The 26400-nt window shown below is 42.1% G+C and overlaps 3 protein-coding genes across 7 annotated transcripts in view; 2 read left to right on the top strand and 1 right to left on the bottom strand.

Annotated features, from left to right (window-relative positions):
• The first annotated feature begins 66 nt into the window (after positions 1 to 66).
• Positions 67 to 24419, top strand: LOC135796055 (ankyrin repeat domain-containing protein 40-like). Of its 5 annotated transcripts, none has more exons than XR_010549236.1 (10): positions 67 to 182; positions 300 to 542; positions 616 to 956; positions 1041 to 1384; positions 1455 to 1522; positions 1581 to 1742; positions 1806 to 1953; positions 2145 to 2367; positions 2430 to 2560; positions 23647 to 24415. XR_010549236.1 is itself a non-coding variant. In XM_065307949.1 (6 exons), exons 1-5 carry the CDS (start codon positions 1494 to 1496, stop codon positions 2551 to 2553), a joined length of 807 nt encoding a protein of 268 aa, XP_065164021.1. In that variant the 5' UTR covers positions 1450 to 1493; the 3' UTR covers positions 2554 to 2560; positions 23647 to 24419. The 5 variants fall into 5 exon arrangements, 2 of the variants coding, with proteins under 2 accessions (XP_065164036.1, XP_065164021.1); XR_010549233.1 differs by having other exon boundaries at positions 2029 to 2367; XR_010549231.1 differs by having other exon boundaries at positions 2024 to 2367; positions 23647 to 24414.
• Positions 2567 to 4975, bottom strand: Hs3st-B (Heparan sulfate 3-O sulfotransferase-B). Its single transcript, XM_065307940.1, has 3 exons — positions 4219 to 4975; positions 3860 to 4106; positions 2567 to 3805 (listed from the first exon to the last, which is right to left on the bottom strand). The coding sequence occupies exons 1-3, from the start codon at positions 4327 to 4329 to the stop codon at positions 3117 to 3119; spliced, it is 1047 nt and encodes a 348-aa protein (XP_065164012.1). The 5' UTR covers positions 4330 to 4975; the 3' UTR covers positions 2567 to 3116.
• LOC135796082 (uncharacterized) overlaps positions 5057 to 26400 on the top strand; it is a 30841-nt gene continuing 9497 nt past the window's right edge. Inside the window, exon 1 of the mRNA XM_065307975.1 lies at positions 5057 to 5091. Within this exon, the coding sequence (XP_065164047.1) occupies positions 5072 to 5091 (20 nt within the window). The 5' untranslated portion in view covers positions 5057 to 5071. The remainder of the gene's footprint in view (positions 5092 to 26400) is intronic.

Below are 26400 nucleotides of genomic sequence, written 5' to 3'. Positions count from 1 at the left end.
CGGGCGCAAACATTTCATCACCGGGAGGTGCTGCCCTCTAGCAGGTTGCGTGGAACTACAAATACTATTTGATTCCAATCCTTGCTTTATTTGTTTGTTACCAGTCGCTATCATTGCACGCGTTGCAAGTGATTCTTTTTTAACGGTTTTTACTGTTTAAAACAAAATGTCGTACATAACAGGTAACTAACAAGCGATTTATAATTAAGAAGTTTTAGTTGGCGTTGAGAATTCATGTTTGTAAATGAACAAAACACAAATATTGTTTATTCTGTAAGTGTTACATGTGATTGTTGCAGATACTGTTAAGAGTTGCGAGTTGCTCGATTGTAACCTGTAATCTAAAGGTCGGTTAATATCTCGTGCGCGAATCGATACCGATCACAATACACGCCGTGTCTTCACACTCCCGCATCCCTCCTGATGTCATACCTAATCGAAGAAAAACTCCGTGAAGCAGCGTGCCTCGGTGACATCGAGTCCGTGCAGGGTTTAATCTCGCAGCACGTGAATATCAACGCGCAGAACCGCATAAACGGATGGTATGTAATCACAGCTGTAAAAATTTCACTGTGCACATGTTGATTGATTGATGTTTTTGCTGCGTGCGTGTAGGAGTGCGTTGCATTGGGCTTGCAAGCGCGGACACGAGGATGTCGTGCGCGTCCTGCTGAACAACGGCGCCGATATCAATCTTGAAACCAACAACGCTGAGAAGCCGGCGAGTCTCTGCACGCATTCGAATATAGCGCAACTGCTGGGCGAACCAGTTGCGCAACCGACATCACCGCATAACAACCATCTGGAGGCCGGCGACGAGCTGAAATTTGTACCAAATTACATCAAAAATGCGCCAATCAATGGTCGAGTGGAGTTGAACTTTATGCCAAGATCTGCTGCACTTCCAATTACTAGTCTTCCAAGCAATGCTGTGCATTCATCAGCCAACTCAATAGGTTTGCACTATTTTTTAATTTGAAATAATATTTAGGTTATTATCCCAACTTCCGGTTATAAATTACTTTTTCTTTCGTCTCTAGTGCTCAAAGTGCGAGTGAATGGCTCTTGTGATCCGGATTTTATTGAAATTGAATTGCCTACTGATAAATTGTGGTTTTCTGCATTAATGGACCTGTGCTGTGAGGAACTTGGAGTGTCTGCCTCACAAGTTGAGAGAATTCGAAAACTACCCAACACTAGATTAAGAAATGATAATGATGTGGGTAGATTAGTTAATTTCCAAGAGTTAGAGGTGGTTTTAAAAGGCCCTGGCTTAGACAAGTTCAACAACAGTTACCAGAGCATATCATCCTGTAAGGATCAAACAATTCTTTATTGACTAACATTTATTAACCATGTTTTCTTATGGCAATAATAAATGAATGTATGTATACACATTCTTTTCTTATAGTTTAAGATTAGAATAGCTATCTTATATTGTACCTATTTTGTAGGTTAAGTTGCAGTTAAGTTAGCACATGTGTTATTAAATCATGGAGAAAAGTGATTACTTTAAGGCCTGGTAATTTTTGTTAATATTATTTATAATTTGGATTTATATTTATTTAAATAATTTGTAGGGTTGCCAAATTAATAGATAGCCATCAAGATACAACAGAGCAGGAGCCAGTAGTTAAACTAAAATCACTTGAAAATGTAGCTGTTCCTGAGGATGAGAAAGAAATTCAAAGTAGGATTAATTGCCTAAAAAAAGAAGCAGTTGCAGAGTACGTAGAACTAAGGTAAATTTTAATTTTTGTTAAAAAAACAACAGAACTTTGGCTTTTCATTCATGTTATTTTCAGAATGGACAGAAATATAGGGGAATGGCAACCAGAATCACGTCTTATTAGAATTATTAGCTTATCGGGTGCAGGCGCTCATTCATTAGGGTTTCAAAATGCCGACGGGAAGTTTTTAACACCTTTTGAGGCTTTGTTTCTGTTAGAGAACGTGAGTATCATTGATTGATTTTTTGATTGTTAAACCGTACTTAATGAGTATGTTTTATGAAATCTAACAGAATAGGTTAGAAATATTAAATGATGATATTCCATGGACAGTTTTCGAAGCATACCGCACATTGCTACCGAGAAACGACGATGTTCTAAAGTACAAATATTATCGGAAATTTGCTCTTCTAGGCGTGTATCGTGATTGTCCAATGGATAATTCACTTGAAGAGATTCATCAAGAGCAGAAGCGGTTTAAAACAACTCATCCTGATGATGATCGCGATAAAATAAAGTGCATCAATCAGCAAAACGTTGAAAAAAAGACATTTAGTAATATTTTTGAAGAATTAATTGCATCTGGACCACAAACAAAAGTTCCTAGATTTCAACAGTCTAAAATACCAAATTATATGTAAGTTTTTGTTGTTTTGATTTTGTATTTACGTTAAATTTTCATTTTTTATGATTTTACAGTACGAGTGATGAATTAAACGCGAATTTTTTCGAAAGTGCTTCCAATCTTTGCGTTTCGACGGGCGAATCGTTCATTGGGATCCAACCCATCCAAACAACTTTACTTCCACCCGAGGGCGACTAGAATAAAGGTAGGATTTTATTTTATTTTCATTTTATTACGAAGCGAATACAATCTCAACGTTATTGAGAATCTTGTACATATTATTTACTGTTCTGGCGAATATTGCTGTATGACGTATTTGTATCTCTGGGTTTTATTACGTTAGTACTCTAGGGAATAAGTAGAAAAATGGCACCTGAGATATACAAACATTGCTACATAACGAACGACACATTGCGTGCAAATGTTATCTAGAATTCAGCGTTGTCGCTTGACTATCAAACAAGGTTCGTTAAGCGATGGAATCGTGTGTGTGAAGGAGGGAGCTAATTCATCAATTGACAAGTTTCTTATTTTCGTTATGTCGTTACGTTTGCCTCTTCTATAAGCTACAGTAAATTCTGTATAAAAAACTACGAAATGTTTCACACATCTATTGCTCGTAACGAGTTGAGCATCATGTCTCTTGGCAGTTCAGAATTTGTTACCAGATTTTCTCGTTCTATTTATATCTAGTCTTCTCGTTCACAATTTGATATGAAAATATTTTGATGGTAGCAGATGGTTGACATGAACGTTGTGGACTAACTCCATCCGAAATTAATTCCGGTCATCTGGTAGAATCTCAAATTGAACGGTCGGTAAAAATCCCTCAGTCGTTGCAGAACCATCGTGTCGATGCGCGGATGGTTCCGACCTTTTGTCTTTCCCAAACATTTCGGCGCCCCATGCCCTTCGCTCTTGAACAAACACGGAAAACCTTTCGTCGAGTTGAAGTAGAAGTGCTTCTCGCTGACGACCCGCTTCAGACCCAGGAAGTCCTGTACTCGTTTCAGCTCCACAGCTGGATCCACGACCAGCCGCTCGCCAGAAACGAATAGAAACTGCGAGAGCGGGAAATATTTCAACCATCGCAGGAGATATTTCGCGTAGAGTCCTAGTTTCACCGGCCCCCAGCTGGTGTCCACCACTCGCGTTAGTTTACTGCTCGTATTGCGATGTACGAACGTCAACTGTTCGAACCTGGCCATTTCCGGTTTCTTGCTGATCGCCTGCGTGTAGTCGCTGATGGCGCGCGTCACCGGATCACGCACCACGACGAGCAGCTTCGTCGATGGGTTCATCAGGTGTACTCGATGCGGGGCTTCTTTGGTGATGAAATACGACGGGGTTTTCTCAAGCGTCATTTGACCTTCTAAGGTTGGAGGCATGTGTTGGCGATACCATTCGAAGCCATTGCCGTAGTTTTTATCAAAGAAATGAATTTCATTACCTGGGAATATCAAAGGAATATAAATTGTATTTTTTGTAAATTTGCTATTTTTACCTGCCGCTCGCACATCTGGATGTACCCTGATGAATTCCAATAGGGCACGGGTTCCCCCCTTCTTGACTCCGATGATTAACGCGCTGGGAAGTTGTCTAGCAGGCCGTAAACCTTGTTCTCGGAAGAATCTGTACTTGGGCGATGCATCGGAAAAACTTTCGTTGCCCACAAGTAATGGGACAACACGCACCGATGTCGTGTAGTGTAAGTTGATGTTTTCATTGAGGACAATTGGATGTTGCCGCCACTATCGGATAAAATTGGTCAATCAAATTAATTCGAATCAATAACGTCGCGAACGTCCTACGCACATGTCATATTTTTTTCTTGTTGTGTTTTAAAGTTAAATATTTACTCACCTTTGCAAAGCTCGCAATCAGACAGGCATTGAAGGTGTACGAGAGATACAGTGAGAGCAATCCCAACACCAGCAGCGCGATGACGATTTTCTTAAACGTTTTGTTTTCCATTTATCACGCATCTTACGCGCTCCAGCGTCTTCGCATCAATTGTGCAGCGCGCTGTGACTTCGTCGCCTTTTCCCGGATTTCTTCTTATCGCGTACGACGCCTATCGTGTTACATTTGCCATTGTAGAATTGGTATCTTAACACTTCGGTTGATAAGAGATATGTTTATTTTGTCCGGAATCGTGAGAATGTCGCAAGCGAGCGCACTGGTTGCACGCCGTGGCCGCGTTTCATTGAACTGTCTCCGTACCGACAAGCTTTTTGCACGCGGGGGCGGCGCAGCAAGCGGGACTGAATGTGCGTGCGTCGCGGCGCCGGCTGCGACGTCGGTCAGTCGATAGCGTTTCTCTGCAAGGCGCCGGTGCAGGGGCAGGGGGGTGGTGGTATAATCGGTTATTCGGGGTTGCGTCTTGGAAATTCGACAAATTGGCAGCATATTCGCGTTGAACATGTGCCAGCGTTGATTGAAACAAATACACAATGTTGTTTTGTTGAAATGTTGAAATGATTAGATGCTTCTTTGGCATTGTGCACAATTAAATGGATCGTCAAACTGTCGAAAGCATTCGTTTGGATAACGAAGCGTGTCAAATAACGCCGACATGAGTGTTGCCCATCGTTGGGCACGCTGGGCATGGATGTACTGGCGGGCGTTCCATTTTCTCTAATTCGTGCGCGATTTTCGCGTTCCGTCCGGATCGCCCGCGAGCGCGGCGGAGGGTGGCAACCGTGGCAACGTTCTCATGGAGATTACACACATGCGGTGCGCATTAAATGGCAGCCACGGCAAACGAAATGTTTTAAAATCTGTTATTAGCCGTCCCTTTATTATTCGACATGAGCACATGGGCGATTACCACGAATTACAATCGAGCGTGGCAGACAATATCGTCTTCTCGAGCCGCGCCGTTTCGACCAAACAGCCACGAACCACGCAGGCAAGGCATTCACGCGTGGTGTTGTGCACGTATGCCATTCTGCATTCGGCGTTTACTTTGCGCGCCTCGTGTGTCGTCTCGTTTTTATTCCCTTTTTTCGCCATGCTGACACGTTGATGGTGATGGCGTCTCCACGGCACAGGCACAGGCGAATGCCGTTAAGCGCTCGCCACAATTATTGGGTGGTTCTCATTGCTCTATTTGGATTTGATTCGATTTTAAGTAGAATTACATTTACGCTTTGTTACTAGAGCTAACAATACAGAAAAATGATGCACGCAGAGTCTTGTACGCACGCGGCGCGTCGTAACGAGAGTAGGTACGCAAGTACTTTCGAATCGCATTGTAGGATAGATCGTTTTTGTTATTGTTGCTAACGATTCGTAAGTAGATTATTGGAGGTCGGCACTGCCGGCTGCTGCTGGAAGAAAGGAAACAAAAATGAAAGGATCGGCATTAGGAACGCTTGAAAACATTCTTCACACGTTTGCTCCTAGTCGATACTCGGATCAATTGTATGAAGAAAAAAAAACGCAGCTAGTTTATGATTTGTTATAAACTATGATAAGATAGGCGTCTAATAATCGACACGAAAATCTATGTTATTAGATGTGTCACAGCTTGTTTCGTCCGATTGTTTGAATAAAAAAATAGCAATATTTGGCTTTTATAGCAATTTCTGTTTACCAATATCTCCAAAGGGATCACATTACCCTATAACACATGAATAATTACTAGGTAGTTCACTGAAATGATTCTCATTTAATTATTCAGTCGAATAGTGAACAGTCACAAAAAATATAAAATCAATCGTGATAACAAGTTCGCAGTAATTATGCTGTTAACCGAGAATCTGCCTCCGCTTGGTGCGCGAATTAGTCTATTATCAATCATGGACAGCCGCTTCGAAGGTGTTTTGATCCGCGTGGATTTGATCGAGAACGCTATCTGCCTGGCGTCCGTGCGACTTTTCGGCACCGAGGGCCGCGCATTGCTGTTTCCGCTACCGCCGAGTCCGTACCTCATAAATTTCGTTCCTTTCGCGGCGTATTTCATAAAGGATGTTCAACGCATTGCCATGTTCACACCGCTGCCAATGCCAGGCACGCCGCTACCACTGCCGCCCTTTTTAAATCCGAACATTCCCGTGCGACATTTGCGAACAATCTGGTCGCCGAATCAGGAAGAGGCTGCGATATTCCGAGCAAGAGGAGCGTTGTTACTGCCGCCACCTCTTCCGCTACCACCACTTCCACCGCATGAATATGATCAGTATTAATTACCAGAGATATATTTAAGTATATTTATATATCAATCAAAAATATGTGCATGTATCAAATATGCGAGATTTGTGAATAATAAATATAAACAATGGTGTCTTGATTAAAGCCGAGAATTTCCGCAAGAGGTCAGCTATTTTCCACGCGATTCGAAAACCAGACGACGACAACACGATGGATATTAATGTCGAATATGTAATTACAAAATATGAAAATTAATCAGCGTAGAACGCATTAGGAAAACATTGAATTTCGAAAGATGAAAGTTGATTTATTACACACTGATGATGGTCGATTATTAGACGTTTGCGCTGACGCAGGAGGCTGCGGCGCGCATCGCGACGCCGCTCTCGCTGTCCGGTAGCCGGCGATACACTCGGCGCGTTATTTAGTCACTACCTTTAATCACCATTTTGCGCGCATAATTGATGCCTTTCGCGTGGACGTGATCAACCTGACACTTGCATCACAGCGACATTCGCGTGGATATCAATTCGCCGTCTGTGATACCACATTTACAGTGTGTATCAGAGAATTTCTCGGAAATCAAAAATTTTGCATATTTTTACCATTTAATGCGGAATTTGTAAATTTTAAATTAATTTTATTTGAATTTAAAGAATTGTTTATGAATCATGTGTTCACTTGGTTGTGTTGTTTGTAAGTTATAAGTTACAAGTGATGTTTGTAAACATTCAGTGTGAATATTCTCTAATGTTGCTAAATTAGCACTTCATAAAGTAGAGCTTGGCCAGAAATTGCAATGCGGCGCAGATTGCAAAAGATTTCCATCTGCATGTTGTTGCCCGCTTGCGGAAATACTTGGCTGGCAACTAATTGAATACGCTGATTAATGTTTTGGGAAAGCTGGAAAGCTGGAACGCTTCCCGGAAATCGGTTTGATCTTCGAAGTTTTTGGCGGTTTATTCCATTGAATATTATGTTTAATACGAAATTAAACACGCGACGCGCAAATATTTATGAGAAATTCTTTGAAAACACTGATTCACTTGCACTAGTTTTCGAACAAATTGAATTATTCGTAGCGGTGGTGTGTAATTATGAAGGATTTTCATTTAATTGAGCGTGCATTAAAAGTTTATTGGGCGTGTACGAAGCAGAAGCTAATTGATAATTGTTTAATTGTCTGTTGTGCGCGCGCGCCAGCCCATTTTCCGCATTAAAATAAAACAATTTGATTAAATTAGTGAAATTTTTCATTCACCAATTAGCATGTGAGAACTAGCCTGCTCGACGGCGATGCGTAGATCTAATCTGTGCGTAACTGCATTTAATTTTTGGGAGCATTTCATTCGATTAGACGCTAATTACTATAAATTACGGTTTATTTGGGTGCAACAAAAGGCTGCGCTGGGATTTCTCGTCGAAGTAGTTCACCGTTCTGTGCGGCGCTCGCCTCTGACACACGGCTTCAGAAAATTTCGTGCGGCGAGAAGTCGCCGTAAATATGGCTCATTTCAAATTGTAATTTTTCCATGTTTTTCGATTGTTTGCTTAGCCGTTGGCGCCCGCCGATGTTCGCGGATATCTTCGCACAGCGAAGCGCACCACGCCGAATCGGAACAATTAAATCCGACAACAATCCTAAACACCTTTCTAATTCCGGCGCGCTGTGTTCTTTATTTATGTACCGTCCGACGATTAACATTATTTTGAATTGTAAGACATTAACATCGAATGTTTAGCGTTTCCGAGCGGCGGCCGGCTTTATTTTTCACGTTTGAAATCCGCTCGAGCAATTAAAACCGAATTAACCGAACGTTAAATGCGCATAATTGTAAACTTTAAATTCATTAAGATTCCTGCATGGTGTCGGATTCATTGTTGTCAGCGGCTGCGTTCAATTGTGGCGTGGTGCGCGCAAGGAGTCGCGACGTCCGGATCGCTATCTTTAATTGTTTCGTTTTCTTGCCCGCATTTACGTACGTACAGATCGTAAATGCGTCGACATTTACTGTAAATGCAGCGCGCGCGGTCCGGGCACGCAGGTGCAACCTCTGTTTGGTTAATTTCATTTTTGTTGCGAGTTCGTAAGGTCGCGCGTGATTTGCGTTAAGGGGCACACCTAGTGTGACGACTTAAAAAATGGCCATTTTTTGGAATTAAATATAAAGGAAACTAGTGAGTCCACCTATTTAAAATTTTGAGGGTATATTTATACCGGTTTTGTGAATACACAGTAAATTTTTTGAAATAAAATATTTATTAGTTTTGGAATGACACACGATCTCCGGCGGCGCCAAAAAAAAAGGTCCTCCACTGCTGGCGTGATTGCAGCCTTCTCCGTCGACAAAACCAAACAGAAAAAATTCTCCTTAAACTAAAACATATTTTCTATACAATGACCCTCGGGCGAACAAAAAAATCAAAAATTGACAAAATGGCGGCACTTTGAACAAAAAAGTTAAATTTTTCCCAAAATTTTGGTCGTTTTTGGCCAGCCAAAATTCGATTTTTGATCAGATCATAAAACTGGAGGGTCATTGTATGGAGAACTATATAGAGGAGATGCAAAAAAAATTTGATAGCGATCGGATCATTTGTCTTCGAGTAATCACGCCAGCAAATTCGAAAAATGCTGTTTCGAGAAAAACGCGTTTAAAGATCAAATGCAACTATCTAACTGCCGAGCGGCTACTTTTTCAAATGGCTGTTACTCAAAAACTATTTCAGATATCAAGTTAAAATTTTAGTATGTTATTTTAAAAGGTATAACCTATCGAAATATGGTAAAAAAAAATTTTCGATTCTTTGAAAATTTCACACTAGGTGTGCCCCTTAACGATAAAACGGTATTTATTGACTATTCGTCTAGAAACGCATTAAAACCACCAATGTGGCAGTGAATATTTACGGCCGGCATAAAATCACAATATTATGGAGCGAAATATTATGTTTACGTCCTTTTTGCTTGACGTCTTAATCGCGGCGTTTGTAATCAACGGCGCTAAAATGCAACATTTTAAATGTGTTAAAATTCAAAAGTTAATTATAAAAGGACGGAAGTCCAACAATGAGTTGTTGCAAGCTTTTAACCTCTAAATAACTCAACCTGCACCTCTGCCATTCCACATTTTGTTGCCTACTTTGTCATTAGTTTTTATATTCTAATTGCCAATATTAAATCTTTTCCTTTAGTCGATGTTTTACTTCTCGAAAGAAGAAACGTTAACATGAAATTTCCTGTGTCAGCGTTTGATTTGAAGAATGTTGTGAATAACAACGAAAAAACTTACTTTTCTTGTGGTACAGTTATCGTCTTAATTTACCAGCGTAATGGGCTAATAATCCTACTTAACTCGTGATTCGAAGTATATTTTCACATAATTTAACTTGTCCTGGCTCGCTTGATGAGCCATCAGCGGCCGAATCTGCGCGCGTAAGACAATAAATGCGTCGCACGACATCTTAATTTCGTAAGTAATGCAGGTGAAACTGTCACCGAAGATCGCACTGATGAAAAAAAAAAACAACGTCTGCACGGAGAGATGTGACACAGAAAGGCCGAAATTCATCCGAATCTAATTGAAACGTTTACGTGCCTCGGCCTGCGTGGTCATTTCGGCGGCCCGCGCGCGTTTTTTTCTTCTTTCTTCTCGTTTCTTTCGTTTTCGTGCTTTTTATTTTATTTTTACTAGTATGCATATAATTCAGCGCAATTAGAGCCATGCGTAGCACAACGTGTCTTAACAACTTGGGCATGAAATTTGTTGGACAAACATCGAGTTAATTGCCAGCCAGACAAATGTGGGATGTTTGACGTTTACGTCGTCGGCGACAGTTACGCGCGGCGGGCACTTGCGCCACCTGGTATTCCGGCCGCACCGAACAAATTAGAAACAAACAGGATCTCAGACAATTAGTCGTGTACCGAGTAAGTGAATATCATGAATGACCGAAAACGTGCCGGCTGGTTTGTCGTATTCTGGAATTACAATTGTAATTACATCGTTCGCACACTAAATGTTTCGAATTAATTCAGAAATCACAAAAGAAATTTAGCACTTCCACCCTTAATAGAGCCGCACACGTCTTTGTTTTCATAATTTTCTTCCAAAAATTAAGTTTTTTTGGTAAAAATTAACATGAAATTATTTTTTTCTTATTTTGTACACCTAACTCTTCGGGATGTTCATTTTCTCGCGGCGTGTGGCTATTTTTAGCCGCGAATGGATGGCGCGCAATTAAAAATTATAATCCACGTGAGATTAAACGAGTAAAAGTAAGAGACGCGCAGCGGCCGGTCGCTTGTAAGTAATCGCATTAACAATAACAATAAAACAGCGCAATGAAAGAGGCTGGAAGTGGTGGCTAATCTCGACTGACTCGGCGCGTATTGTAAACGCACGCGTAAACTAAAATAAAAGCGATTATTATTAATAATTACTCAGTCATAAAGCAAATTGACGCCGTGAGCGCTCTCCGCGTTTCCCACCATGACGCTTTTTTGATATATTTATGATATCTATATGCGCGTAAAACGATCCGGTCGCCTTCTTTCATACAAGTTTCAGGTGGACTTTTATTGTCGGAGATTAACCCAAATCGATGAAAGTTAGTCGAAACTGAAGACGCTGCGCATCGCATGCATGCGCTTTCGGATAATCATTAGGACGCTCGGGTAATATCTTCACATAAAATTGAAATCACAAAATCCGAGGGAGAAGAAAAAAATAAACGACGACTTAAAGACGTGCACAAGGCTGGTTCACGCGCACGCCTAGAGAGATAGTTTGTGGCGCGTCTTTTTTTCGGCCCGAACGCGAGATTCCCGGACGTGTGGCGGAGGCGGTGCGCGCGGCGCGCTTTAATGCGTCAATTAAATCGTAATTTGTTTTCAATTGAAATCGAGTACGCTGGGAATGCACTTGTGGCCATAATGCGGACGTAATGATACGAATTTAACACGTTTTTTAATGTCGGTAAGGCATGGAATCAATTACTTAGGGAATCAGCGCAGGTTAAACGTAAATATTATTATTATATGAGGATTTTTGTTTTGGTGTAGAAAGTTTTTCCTAAATTCGGAGATGAAGAGCTAAAGTTTTATTTAATCACATTTAATCATTGTTTCTGGTTTTGCTTCGGGCGACAAGGAATTGAATTGTGACACAGATTCGTGCAATATTATTATTATAATGGTAATATTTAAAAATTGCAATGAAAAAAAGCAGCAAAGTGTATAAAAAATTGATATTATAAACATTTGACTATTTGACTGCATGAAAGTAGTCCTAAAAGGGTTTTTCTCATTTTTTAAATTTTTTGTTATTTGTGGTTGTTTAATTTAAACTCGTGAAACTTCCCCTAGATTTCAATGAATAATTAACAGGTGTAATGCAATCGAATTTTTCTTCCTCTGCAACCACAGCCACAGATTTGGTTAATTTACAAGTCGTAATAACCACGCGTCGGAAATCAATTTCGACGATTTTCTAATCATAACTAATCGAATCAAATGCGTAATGCGCGAAGCGGCGCGAAGTGGCATTGTGTCCGCGCGCATGCATCTATTATCTGGGCTGCCCGCGACGAGCGCGCCGGGCGTAATTATAAAATTGATGGATGTAAAACGCGTTCTACGTGCATATCCGTTCTTAACCTACTAACATGGATCGCGACGCGCGAGAGCACCGCCATGAGAGCAAGAGCACCATCGCAATCGCGATCGCATTTACTTCACCAGTATTATTATATTATTCTTTTGCTCATTTCCATTGCGCGCTGCCAATCGCCGATCGCCGAACAAAAAGGCTCTACGTTTACTTACACTTCGATTTGTACTTACCGTGCGTGTTTGCGCACTTACCAACCTGCCGTCGTCGTCTTGCTACAGCCGGTTGAAAATTCACTCCAAACGCACCGAACAAGTGAAATTTGATTTTTTCGAATGCGATCCTGATGAATTGCACCAGCAACATGAAAAACCCACACCACGGCTTGCGCGTGATTAATTTTTATCATTTTTCATCAACTTTATCTCGCCATCTACATTCTACACGACTGTATGTACAATAATGCAAATATGATGTAGAGATAGATTTATTAGAAGCATTTAACTCCGTGCAGCGGCTCGTACATCGGTGTAAACACGTTCGTTCCTCCGGTGTGCTTGAGTTATGATGTTTCTGCGCCGCAGGTAGACACAGTGTGCTCGCGCAAAAGCGCGAAAATTAATTTGCAATAAACAAATATGTCAGAAAGCCTCCCATTCATCGGCGCGCTTCTTTTCTTTTCATTTCGCCGTTTGCTGTCGCGGCAATATAATAAAAGCGTTTTTTGTTCGACAAACTTTCGATTTTTTTTACTAAACGCACTGTACGCAGCACTAAAACAACAATTAACATGAATTAGTCTCGTTTGTAATATTTAATTAATAAATATCTAATCGTAAGTGGTAGCAGAGTGGCTGGTTTGCATTCGCTCGGTTGTTAACATGTTCATTTGCGCGCGGCGCTAATTGCGACGCGCGTGAGAGTTTCCGAAAAGAAATTCGAAACGCTCCAAAAGTGAAAATGACGCGCGCGCGCGTAATTACAGTCCGGGCGCAATTTCGAGATGTGCTGCCTGCATGAAACCACAAAATTACCGCGCCGCTCTCGATTGCTGCGAATGCAATCGATGAATAAATGAACGACAGAATCGAAATAAACGCGTTAATGTAAAATTACCGCGTTATTACTTTCCTAATTCGTAATTAAAACTTATTAGGTTACACTCTACTTACATTGCGACGCTTACATTGAAAAACGCTTTCGGTTTTTTTTTCTCAAAGCCCGAAATTATGCCGTAATTATTTTCGTTTCATTCAAAATTTCAAATTTATCGCCGCGCGTAAATTAGTTCCATCGATATTTACTGTTTGAACAGTTACAAAGTTCAATGGACATTGACAATACAACAAATACGATATTGTAGCGATGTGTGTTTCATGGCCGGCGTGGCGTGTTCATGATTTTAATTAACTTTTCAACTTCAACAGAGTTATAGCATCCACTTCCTCGCATTGTTTATGATTTGTAGGTTCGTCTTGTCCGGTGCGTTTGTTTATATGGTCAGCTTGCACATTGCTTATTTTAATTAATTTTTATGAAGACTTGTTTGCGCGAAATTTATACGTTTATTGGTTTACGACTATTGCTCGCGCGTGTGCTAGTTGAATTATTATGAATTATATTAATAGGTAAAGACCTTCAAATAATGAATAAAAAAAAAATTCTTGTTTTTGTGTTTTTTTTTTGTGGTCAGGAATTTCTGCAAGGGAAAAAAGAATTTTTGCGCGGTTTCTACGAAAAGCGCATTTGCATTGACAAGAGTCGTCCTTGCGTCGGGCGGCTCCTTTCAGCCAATATGTAAAACACCGGCATCTCATGCTTCGGCACTTCAACGTGTGCTTTGCGTTTTCTTTTCGTCGCCGACGAGCGCGACGACAGACATACGCACTCGCAAACGTTTTATATCATTGCAAATTTGCTTTCCAGCCGCGTGTTTACCTATTGTGCGCGTTGCGCCACAAAGCGGCCGCCGCATTTGAATTTCAAATCGTCGACGACGCTGCTGCTATGCAAAGCACACGCGCGGGGCCCTTTGCGATTAGGCGGTGAACAGGTGTCGCCCTGCCCTTTGTCCTTCACGTGTCCGCCGCGCGCGCAGATGCGACTCCCGACGGCGGCTAACCGGAAAATCGAACGCCATCGCGGCGACACGATATATATTACGTTTTTACGCGCATCGCCGCAATTAAACTCTGCGTCTTAAATTATCCCGCAAGCGATCGCGCCGCCGCGAGAAGACGTTCGTACATTTATACCGGCGCGCTAATTTCGAATGTCGCGTTAAAGCTCTCCGTCTCGTGGCTGCGCTCGCGTCTCATCATCTCGCCTTTTCAATTACGCAGAGGTATAAATACACGCGCGATGCGATTATCCAGCGCGCTGGATCATCAGCGTGTGTGGAAATAATTGAAACGGCAGGTAGTGTGTGCTTTTTTTTGGCACTGCGCACGCACGCTGGCTGCAGACACAAATTGCGCCTCTCTTGTGCCTACTTTGTTGTAGATTGTAAATTACATAAGCGATAGATAATAAAATAGATCGTTAAGAGTCTACGCACTGCACACGCCTATGGACGGTGCGCGTCGTATTAAAATTATATATTCGTACGAAACCGGCAATTTCGCCTAGACTTTGTTGCGGGAGCTTTCGTTTAACCGCTGGGCGGGTTGGCTGAGCGCGAGCGTGCACGGCCAGCGAAGGCGAACGCGTCGAAGACGAAGCCGAAGACGATAGAAGAAGCGCCGACCTATAGAGCTCGAAGGCCGCCTGACGACCTTGCCGGTCAACCACATCGTTCGCAGGCGATCCTCGCAACACAAACACACTGCCTGCTGCTTTTTCGCGCATTTCGAATAACACGATGAAAATCCTGCGCGAGCAAAAGTAGGCTATGCGCAAATTTGAGGAATGCGTTCCCCGAATCGAAACTTTCTGTTTTAAATCAAACGCTGACAGGAAAACACTCTCATTCTTTACGTATTTTCGCCGGAACGGATTAATTATTTGGCGCACTGGCGAATAACGGCAACGAAAGGACGACGAAATCATAATCATCGCAATTAAAACGCGCGCGCGGATTAATTAATCACGTGCGCAAGCATTTGCACGATTTTTATGTGATTAGAATAAAATCCAACGGTTGCGCATAAAAACAGCCAAACGGAACTGGAACACGGCGTTCAAGTTTCACTTGCTATTAATCGCTATCTAGCGGTGTCGAAGCGTTCGCTTCAATTATGCATTTCATTGTTTTCTTTTTCTTCGAATTATTGCAAACGAATAAATGTACCTACGTATTATTGGCGCGACGAACCGAAAATCCGGCCAAAAAACGCGCACTAAACAGGGTCATTGCTGGAATTTGTTTCGAGTGATGACAAGAAAAACGCGCGACGCAAATCAAAACGCAACACGTGCCGAGATTTGTCCAGCGTTTTTGCGCCCCACAACCGAACTAAACGAGTGGTAATAAAATAAAAATGAAATTATCGCCGGCAAAAAATTGAGCATGCTCATGAGTGTGTTAAGTGTAATAAGTACGGAATGAAATGGAAAGAACACGCCAATCCAATGCGATTGGTTTTTTTTGTTCGTTTAATACGCCGTGAACCGTACAATTAAAATAAATTTAACGCACTTATGAAAGTGCTGCGTTTTACATATGTACAGCACTCTCTACGCAGCTTTCATGCAATTATTTGATTCTTTGAAAATCGAGGGAAAAATTACCGGCGGTACTTTTTCTTTTCAGAGATCATTAATGCCTGCAGATTGCTTTCCGCCGATTGCGGCGTTAATAGCATCGAAATCATAAAAATTATGAATTCACATGACATGCCAGCGACTTTTTCTTTCATCGCTGGCATGCATTTTGGTGTGTTTCACACACATACCCAGATAATAAGTGTTATTTTGTTTGGTTGTCTGTCAGCAGTGCAGATGTGAAAAACATGTAACCTATATTAGACGAAACGAGTCAAGGTTCTTTGCGTTCGGCGTATAATTTCCGACGCAGTGTGGAATTCGTTTTCGGATAACAATAAAAGCTTGAAATTACCGCGTTTCGTCACTCTTTGATGTCGCCTAATAAGTCATTCGTGCACTCCGAAGGTGCGCGCAGCTTGAAAAGAAATGAATCGAGGCGCGATGGATGCGCGCCCGAAGAGAAAAATGCGACAAGGCGCGAACGGCGAGCGCGCAGCGATGAAGAGAAGAGAAAAAAAAAACATTTACGTATACAGTAGCGCGGAAAAACTATTATGTTCTAGCTTTCGAGAGACTCGGAGACTCGCGCCATACGTGATTACTGGCACTCGCAGATGCTCGGCTTTTCAATTGGAGGTGCACCGGACTGAAATTTCGAAGAGAAAAGAAATTTCGTGGTGTCGCAATGCGCGCAGAGATATTCCGATAGCATTTCACAACGCGCCGCCGCAGCAATGATGATTAGTTAGCTCGGCTTGCAATTGACCCATATTCATCATCACCTAATGTCCATCAAAACCTTACATTATCCGACATTATCCGTGGTCTCTCGTGCGCCGCACAAGATGACCGCCGCGGCGAAAAAAAAACCATTAGCACTTCGCCGGCGTCTTGTTTAATTTATTGCTCTTTTATCAACTGGCGCACTTGAAATATCCAATAAGATCGTTTTATTCCCCTCAGATAAACAATAATATTTTTTATGCACTTGCAAAACATCCGTTTAAAAGCAATGAAATTTGTTTAATGTTGTTTGTATCGTGATAATGCACTGCAGCTCATGCAGCGCGTCTTTATGATTGCTTCCGTGATCGCGTGAGCCAGAATTTACATAAAACCGAGGCGCAACATTGTATTGCTAATTGCTGTATTAAGAGTTTAATCGATATTTTTGATCCCTTTTCAAGTGCTCACAAATCACTATTAAGTCGCTCGTAAATTTCTTTTGTGTGCAACCTGCTCGACGCAGAGGATAATACGTATCTGGCGATTAACTTTCTGTGAAAGTTACAGTTAATCTTTGATTTTAAAAACGCATCGTTAAAAAATTTCAAATTTTTTGTTTGTTTTGTGTAACTATTGAAACAAAACCGGACGAGTTGAATTCGATCAAAAATGTGTCTATTTCTGTGTTTATTCTGAAGTCGGTTATTAGTGGGTCCCGATTCGATCGAAAATGGTAATAATCAATTAAGTTTCACGGCGCGCCGCGTGCTCGCCTATAACAAAGAGTTCGAAACGAGCTCCTGTGCGGATCCATCGCACAGCGCTAATGCACGCGCGCGCGGCCCATATGCTATTCATTATAAACTAGATGCAGTTTATTTAGAATAACTTACATTATGATTAAACTAAATTAATCTCGCATGCGTTTATGCACATCGCGCGCGCATGCGGCCAGCGCGCGCGCGCGGTCGGCGTTCTCGGCGCGCAATTTCGAGAAAAATCCATTTGTAAACTTAATTATAATTTATAACTTTATCGCGCGCTGCGATCCGGGCGTACTGGGTCGAATTGGTTTTTATTTGGAGTAATTTATTAATAAATAATCATAAATTATCTCGCACTGAAGGCGCCGGGATTTGCATGCGCGCTTCATTAAAATATTTACGCGCGCGCCGCGTACAAAACACGCCTTGTTAAAAATCGTATGAATTATCTCGGCTGAGGGATGCTTTCCGTTTGTATAATCACTTAGCGCGTAATCTAAATTAATCATGCTGCTCGCATTGAACATGATTTATGCAAGTGTGGGAAACAATCGTATCGCGGTTTGCGCGTACATTCCACTCGCTCGCCGAACGTGTGAGGCACGATGCATTAAATGTAAGTGAGTTTTTGACACACATCTCGCCTCGAATTCCGCGCGCATTTCATTTCAGCTTGATTTGTGTACGGGCATTAGATGATTTAATGCGTTGCGCTAAGTTTTATTATTTTAAAAAGTAGCTTATTAATTATTTTCTTGCTTGAAATGAGAAAATCTCTGTTCTAACTTTTATCCCTCATTTTACCCTTTGAAAAGTAAATTTTTACAACACAAAGTTGTTTGTTTACTTTTCCATGGTCAAAACTATCTCCATGTCAAAATTTATCAATATTGGTTCAGTGGATGTTGCGTGAAAGCGTCACAAATAAACAAAATGACATGTGCAGGCAGGAAAAATTCAGAAAAAATATTATTTTGCGCCAAAATGTACAATAAACAGACCATAGCGATGATGTTTCATCCTGAAACGCAAGCAACGTGAAAGCAAACACACATTTTACAGTCGAAATTAAACATTTCGTACCCAACACCCAATTATAACAATTTCGGCGAACCTTCGACTTGTAGCTGAAATTAGACTTGTAATTTCTTGTTTTTATGTATTTATTTGCGTTGTAATTTATGTATGTATTTCGCCGGCATGATTTTTGCGCGTTTACGAGCTATTAAGCCTCAAGCAGCCGATGCAATTAAAGCGGGCACGTTTTTAATTTCCAAGCTTGTACAAATTTAACGCATTAGCACAAAACTACAAATCAGTTTATTGTCGAGGCGCGACATTACGCCGTAAATTCCATCAAGTAGGTATTTCACCGCCACCAGTAAAATACAAGAATTATGCCTGCGCATCTTTGCATATTCTGTAGAATTTCTATAATATACGTCGACGGGGTGGTTAAAAACTTCACGGAGCTTTCAGCGCATTTATCGCATTCGTTTTGATTAGGCACGTCAAAACGTCGCAGCGCTGACGAGCGTTGTTCCCGCCGCGAGCTCTGCGCAAGTTATCAAATTAATAATTAAAACATGTGACGGAGTAGCTTGCTGCGGGAGCACACGGCGGTGACATGCATCCTCTGCACGGCGATTCCGCGAAGAGGAGGCCTTCCAAGTCGAGGACACCATTGCGAGCTTAATGAATTCAATTGCTTTCGATCTCTTTCATTTCCACCGTGGAATAAATCCGCAAATAAAGACTCATCTCGCGACGTCTCGCTGCATACACTCTGCTCCACGCTACGCCTGAAAAAAGCATTAAATTTGAGATTAAATCTGTGCGTAACAAGACGAGCGCTTCTCATGGAATATTTTCTCATTGGAAAAAAGTTTACATCTTTAATTTGACTTTGCGAGACGAGGTGAAGGGATGCGATTATGGCGCTATGCGTGCGTTTGGAACACGCTGTAGGTGTTCAGCGGCATTATTCGAAAAGTGTGCCGACGTTTAGAATCGCATCGTTCGCATCATTCCATTTGCTTTACTTGTCTCACTGTTTACTGGACGCGCTGTGGCGTTTTTAAGTTTCGTTTACGAATGAATGCATTTTAATGCTTTTCATTTAATTACTTCTTGTGCGGCATCATGTAGGAAAGAAATTTCTTATAAACGATGCGCGACGTGTATTGGAATTGTAAGTGGAAAATCGACTTCTGCGTCACAACTTGTTGCATTTAATGTGAATTTTCGGGTTTAAGTACACTGCGCGCGTGAATTGCAAAGAAAACGTTGGTGTTTTGTTCAGTGAGGATGCAGGAGCGCACAAGAAGTGATTCAATTACATTGTGCGGTCTATTACATGCTCACTGTTGATTTATTTGAAGTAGCATTAATTGATTTAATGTTAATGAGCGCCAGCAAATAGAAAATGGCATTAGGTTCTTCGCTGGTTGTGAGGTGTCTCGTCTCGTTTTCTTCGCACTAATCGCGCACTTCACTCATTACACTCATTACACTCGCAGCCGGCCGTTTAGCATTGTTGATTTTCCTCGGACTGTTCTAATGTTCTAATTGTAAGTACGTTTTACACGCTTCCGTGCGCGCATCGCATCGAAAAAGTGCAATAAATTTATTCTCGAATTGATTGCGCCCCAGCTCTTTCTCTTTTTTCCTCGCGCGCGCACCTTGCGCGTCTCTTCATTCCGATTCGCGCGATGTGGGCAATAATTGAAGTTATTAATAATACACATTAATATCTTTTTTCCTGCTGCTGGCGCTCTTTTTTCCACGCGGTGGCTTTTTTTCTCCCTGCCACACTTCGACTACCGTAAGTAAACTATCCATTCCATTTCATTCCAAATCTAATTCCATTTTAAATGCTTGCAGCTGAATAACAATAAGCGATGCCAGTTGCGCGCGCGCGCGGCATTGGCACTACTGGCATTGCCGATCGACATTCAATTCAATTCCGTTTCGAACGGACGAAAGCATAACCGAAAGCAGGCGGCGGGCGGCCGCGTGTGCGAATCGAATCGTATATGCGAATAATTACAATAATTAATCGGTTATATCCAATTAATAAATGACCGGCGATTAATTGATTAACCAATTAGAACTAATGAAATTAATTTCGATCCGTGCGAGGAATGCGCTTCGAAACACTTCCAAGTGTTGTGTTGTGTGTGTCTCTGCGCGTTATCAGAAGCGCCACGGATTCGCGATCTGAATCCGATTTACCACAATTACGTATCGTGCTGTGAGAGTTCGACACTATTAGCGTTTAAAGTAGGACGATAATTGGCGAATTGTTAAATGATCGTTAAACTGAATCGATTTGATTCTTGGCTGCGCACAATCGTAATGTAAATCAATACGCTGCGTCGAAGAAATGCATCATAAAAAATCGCGGGCACATTAATCCTCCCGGGGCCGCTCTGATTAAATTAGAATACCCGGTCGGCATTTATTTGGATTAAGAGCAAATTAATAATTTCGACGGATTCTCAGCATTTTCAAACGGCGACCCAACGCGACGAAATGGATTCATCTCTAAATACTTCCGCGGATCAGAAACTGCCACGATCTCCGCGGCGCTTGACAGAGACGAATTTCGGCGATTCATCACTCTGTTGAATAATTCACGTAATTAGTAATTAGAGCTGCAAAGCGAAGTTTTTCACATGCAAATGTGCGGATTTTCGGCGCGTGCCACACCGCTACACATGTTTTCGGCGTCTCGTGTATATGCGAACCGTTTTGGCTACTTCTTCTTGTTGCAAACCGAAACGCCGACGCGGATTATTTCATCGTGTGTTGCGCGCGCGTTCGCGAAATAGTCAGAACGCGGAAGATTTATTGCTCGGCTGGTTTTTATGTTTCTCTCCTTGCATTTCGTTCATGTTCTTCGGGCTGTTGTTCATTAAGTTCCGTCTTGTTTTATAGTTCTAGAGAAGCGAATTAATTTGCAACACAGAATGACTACATGAAACAAGTACACGACTTGCCAATTTCTACTTTTTGCGCACACAAACAAAAACCCACAAGAAATTTATAGGTATTTATGTTAATATCCGAAATTAGACTATTAATATTCATCATAATCATCATTAATAATAAACACGCGTCTGTGGTGGTACCAGTTGTGTGCTGGTATGTATATTTTTTTCTTTCGGAAATTTCGCGTTTTGCGACCATATTTTACGCACTTAAAGACTTCGGCTCGGCGGTAATTAATTAGCAAGATATCGGCGGCGGGTTTAATTAAATTTATTGCATTGCGATGCCGGCAAGAGTTTAATACGTTGTAAAAAACGACGAAGAGAGCATTAATTAACACGTCGTAGGGTCGCCGCATCGTCGCTCCGCTTACAATTAGCACAGTATGCAAGATGGACAAACCCGACAACAAGCTCGCCGAGCGCCAGCCCAGCGTTTAATAACTTATTATAATAAAGTACGCAGCCGCTGAGAGCGCTTGCGAACCTCACCAGCGCGCGAGAGTGCGACTGTCAACCGTCTAGGAAGTGCGCGTTTGTTTTCGGAATTTAGCATGTGAATAATCTGCGGTTTATTCCTAACTGCAGCGAGATTTTCGTATTATTCGCCGGCGATAGGCGTCTGCCATCTCACGGTGGTGACGCCCGGCGCGGCATTCCGAAACGAGTTAATTCCATAACGTCGAGTGACATAAGTTAAGCGATATCGCATAATGTTCATTGTTTTATTATACACGGCACTCCACGGGGCACACACGCTGATGGTATCAACCAGGGAAACTTTAGCCATTCAAAAAGTTGTTCGCAAAAAATGATGCTTCATTATACTCGCTGTATATAAATATTCATAATTTTGTTGTTTATAGCTGGATTTGAATATTTCGTGTGTTGATTAGATTATTAGATTAGGCTTTGTGGGTGAGAAACATGCGCCTCGCAGGTAAAGTTTTATTAACGCGTGGGGCGATTAGCGAATGCAGCGCATACGTTGCGGGTGTTATCCTATGCGTCGTGTGGATGCTATTTCGCCATCATCACGCAAAGATTCAATTAATCGCGCGCCGAGATGTGCGAGTGCCATAGAATTCTCTCCTGCTAATCGCAATTTGCATGCATACAGGCTGTCACTCTCACGCCCTCAACTAAAACAAAAAAATGTACACAATTTTTTTTTCGTTTTTTTCGATTTTTTCCGCTAATTTTCCACGGAAACAAGTTGTGGGTATTTTGGGTGGCGTGCCTGTGGTGCGTTGTGTCGAGAAGGTTGAGGAAGGTCTTTCGTGAACACACTCGAGACGCTTTGGCGAGAGATTGATCTGCGCGGCACAGCATAGCATGGCGATGATCGTCGTCGTTACACATAGGACGTGAGAATTTATAAAGTGTCTTCGGGTACGCGCGCACTTGCACTTGCGGAGCGCGCTGCGCGCGTTCCACATACATGTACGTGTCGCTGGGCGCTGCGATAAAAAGCTGAAAATCGCGTGAAAATGGAAGAAAACGAAGCAGATGTAAACACGGAGCAAATCGGCGGACGAATGGGTACAGAATGTGGCGGCGCGCATTTTTACCGTATTTGCGCGAGTTTCTTCAGCGCGAGGCAGGCGCGCGCGCGCGCGGTGATGTGATGTTTACTGTTCTTCATTACTTCTCGCGCGCAGCTTTATTCACAGGCGATTATCGCTGGCTTAATCGACTTTTGGAAAAATTCGCGAAATTCATGCAAAGTCTCAATGCGTGCATTGTTTGCTGTTTGTTTAGCGCGTTTACACAATTGTTTTGTGCTCAAATAAAACTTTATTAATGGGAAACTTTCAGTGCAATTATTAGCAATTATTATTCAGAGGAGATTTTTTTTTTGTTTCTGCTTCAAACAGACGTTTTCTGCTGTAAATAGTGCAGTATTTTAGAAACTGCGAAGGTTTAATTTGAGATAATTAAACTTTCATAAGAAAACTCTTCAGAAATTGTTTTCACATTCATTTTACTTCATATTTTATGACAACTTTTGAAAGTACTTAAAAATATAATTTAAATTTTGTGAAAAATACAAAATTTTAATTTTTGTGAAAAATACAAAATTTTAATTTTTGTGATTATTTCACGTCTATGAACGATAAATTTAAGTTTGAAAGTTTTATGAATAATCTTTTCACATTCTTCACATTAATATTTCAATAAAATTACTAAAATTTTGCGAAACATACAAAATTTCAATTTTCTTGATTATTTCTTGTCTGTGAACGATAAATCTAAGTTTGGAATAAAATCGGACAGTGATTAGACTGTATTAGATCTAGATCTGGTCGTAATTCACAAATTCTCACTTCTTTCCAGATGTAAGTACTCGCATTTTCCCCCTACTCAATCGCCACTCAACGCGAGCACACCATGCCCACAGTCAAATCTCCTGGTGCTGGTGGACGGGCCGGGGCCGATGTACAGGTAGTATAAGTAAGCGCGAAGCCACCTGAGCCACCTGAGTCTCGCGTTCAATTCACGTTACGCCGGAGTAACAACTGTATACAAGAGCGTACGCTCCGCGGCACGCACGGCACGAGTTATCATCATCGCAGAGCGCGGCGCAGTTCTCGCAACCTAAACTAAGTCAACTCCGACGCACAGTGCGCGCAACAGGTCGGCCCCGATTGCAAATATAATAGTGATATCGAACAAATAATAAACCAAGCATCATCGCGATCGAGAACCGAGAGAGCTATATTGGTGCGCGCCGCGACCGACAGACAGACCGCAGCGGCAAGGACGCCGAAGGACGAAGAATCGCAGCAGCGCCCGCCAAGCAGTTTCATTATCAACGCATTAGCATCTGTCGAACGTATTGCCTTACCTAGGAGCGTTCGTCTCGCCGGCTACGAAGTGCACGTTGGACACATTGCATTACGCATTACGTTTTATTGCATATTTCGATATATTCCCGATAGCGGCGAAGGGGGATCCCACTCGCGTCGTCGTGATCTCGTGCTCGTCGATTTTTCCACCGGCTGCTCGCGCGCTCGTCATCCCATCCGAGAGCGATTTTTTTGCTCCACCTCGCCCCGTTTCGACGTATTACGCCACGCTGATACAAAAGACGGCGAAGACTTCGACACGCCGGGACGTATTTTCAATTAACAGGTTCGTAGAATATTATTTTCGTGTCCGTACGCTCCTCGTGGTTATGCTCCTTTTCTTCCTTTCCTTCTTCGCCTTCACGCGCAAAGCGCCGACTTTTAACGCGTTCTTATTTTACATTCAGCGTCAAAAGGCGTTATTATTAAATTCGTTTCTTTTTTCTTTGCATTAATTTCTTTCATCATGCGCGATGCATTTAGTAATTGCTAGGATAACGAGTTTTTGGGAAGCGATTTCGTCCGTCATGATTCATTAAAATTGAATTAATCAGTGACAAGCCGCGCGGCGCAATATTTCATTCGGGTAATTTATTCAGATTCGATTTCCGAACTTTCATCATTCTAATGCCGCGCAGAGAAATGCTGGGACAAATTCGCCAATTTGCCAAGTGTGAGGAATTCACCTCTAATGTCTTCACGGCGCCAATTAATGGCATAGTTGATTAGAAAGCAATTAAAAATGTGTTCATCGCTCGCTTGTGTGTGAGAAGATGCGGAATCGGGTTCAATATCGATCCGGCGGTGAAATGTCATTTGTCGAATCTAGGTTTGCGCGTCGCGATCTTTTTCTGCACAAAATCGAAGTTGGTTTCGAACGCAAACCGCTTAATTTGATTAAACCTGGTGCGAATGAAGTGTTTGTGTCACTTTCACAGCACATTCGACCGCAAATGCTTTTTTCCCGGACGAAAGAAATTGCGGGAACAAATTAAAATTAAAATCGCCGATTTATAAATCATGCCATTGCGCCGCGCGTCGAGTGTTTTTATTTTCCTCTTTCCACCTGACGATTCACAACTTTTGGTTCTCGCCAGCGAGCGTGGCGACGTGTAATTCGACACCCGGCAAGCGCAGATCGAGAAAAAAAACAAACACTACACACACACTCATCGGAGCTGTTTCGAAGAGGAAACAGAAACAAGAGGAGGACTAATGAAGAAGCTGCACGCGCTGCATTAGGAAATGATCACATCTCGTATTTTCACGATGTTAAATAATAATTAAGGTCATGCATGCAAATCGAACACATTTGCTTGTATTTAGTTATCTTGCATCGTAAGTAAATAACCCAGCTGTAATTACCGACGCAGTGCCAGCAGTGGCAACAGCCACTTACACTCGAAACACTTTATAAACTTTACATGCCTCACACACTCGACGACAGCACGCCGCGGACCAAATGTGCGAAAGAAATGAGATTTCAATTTTCTTTCGCGCCTAACAAACCGCTTTATTTAATGAAATTTGGTGCGCGCAAATTATACATTTACGCGCGCGCGCGCTGGACTTTCACAATCTGCAAAATGCGTCGGACTCATTTCCTTACGTCCGCGTTTTTCGCACCGCAAACCGCTTTAGTAATCGTCAATAATCGCGCGTTTAGTACATTTAATTCGTACTTATGTTTTGCGCGGCGCGGGTTCGTCGCTGTTTCGATCGTTGAATTGATGAATAGATTTTTGATTCCGTCGCCGCGAGGCGGCAATAAAGCGAAGATTAGCAGCCAGTCAACTTTCGGTTACCTGCACAGCGCGCCGCAACCCTACAAGTGCGAAAATCATCATCGACGTCAACATGGACGTAGTCAATTCGAACGTTATTATTACGCCTGCCAGGGTCACCAGATTTATGGCGCAACATTAAATTAAATTGTCGGCGCAGCGACGAATTTCGTCGTTCGTTTATGGCGCATCAAATACATTAACAGCAGCGCGCACAAAAAAAGTGATGAAGAATGCCGGTTTTCGCGATGAAATTGAAATTGTGCGCGGCGTGTGCTTGTGACTTGTCTCATTGCGTTTCTCCTTCGGCTGGCTGTAGAAAAAGTAGTAATAGTATAGTGGCAATCGATACAAATCGATGCGAGAGATCGTCGCATGATAAACGCGAGCGTGTGACGGTTTGTCGCCGCTGGAAACGTCGCGAGTTGTTAACGACGAGGCGCCTTGAATTTGTTTGA

The sequence above is a fragment of the Atheta coriaria genome, unplaced genomic scaffold (genome assembly GCF_025399875.1).
Source record: "Atheta coriaria isolate IRGN ID8LTWV9N9 unplaced genomic scaffold, Caltech_Dcor_3.1 hic_scaffold_1_pilon, whole genome shotgun sequence".
Taxonomy (NCBI): domain Eukaryota; kingdom Metazoa; phylum Arthropoda; class Insecta; order Coleoptera; family Staphylinidae; genus Dalotia; species Dalotia coriaria.
Note: the sequence above shows the minus strand (reverse complement) of the source record. Positions and strands in the feature narration are given on the sequence as shown.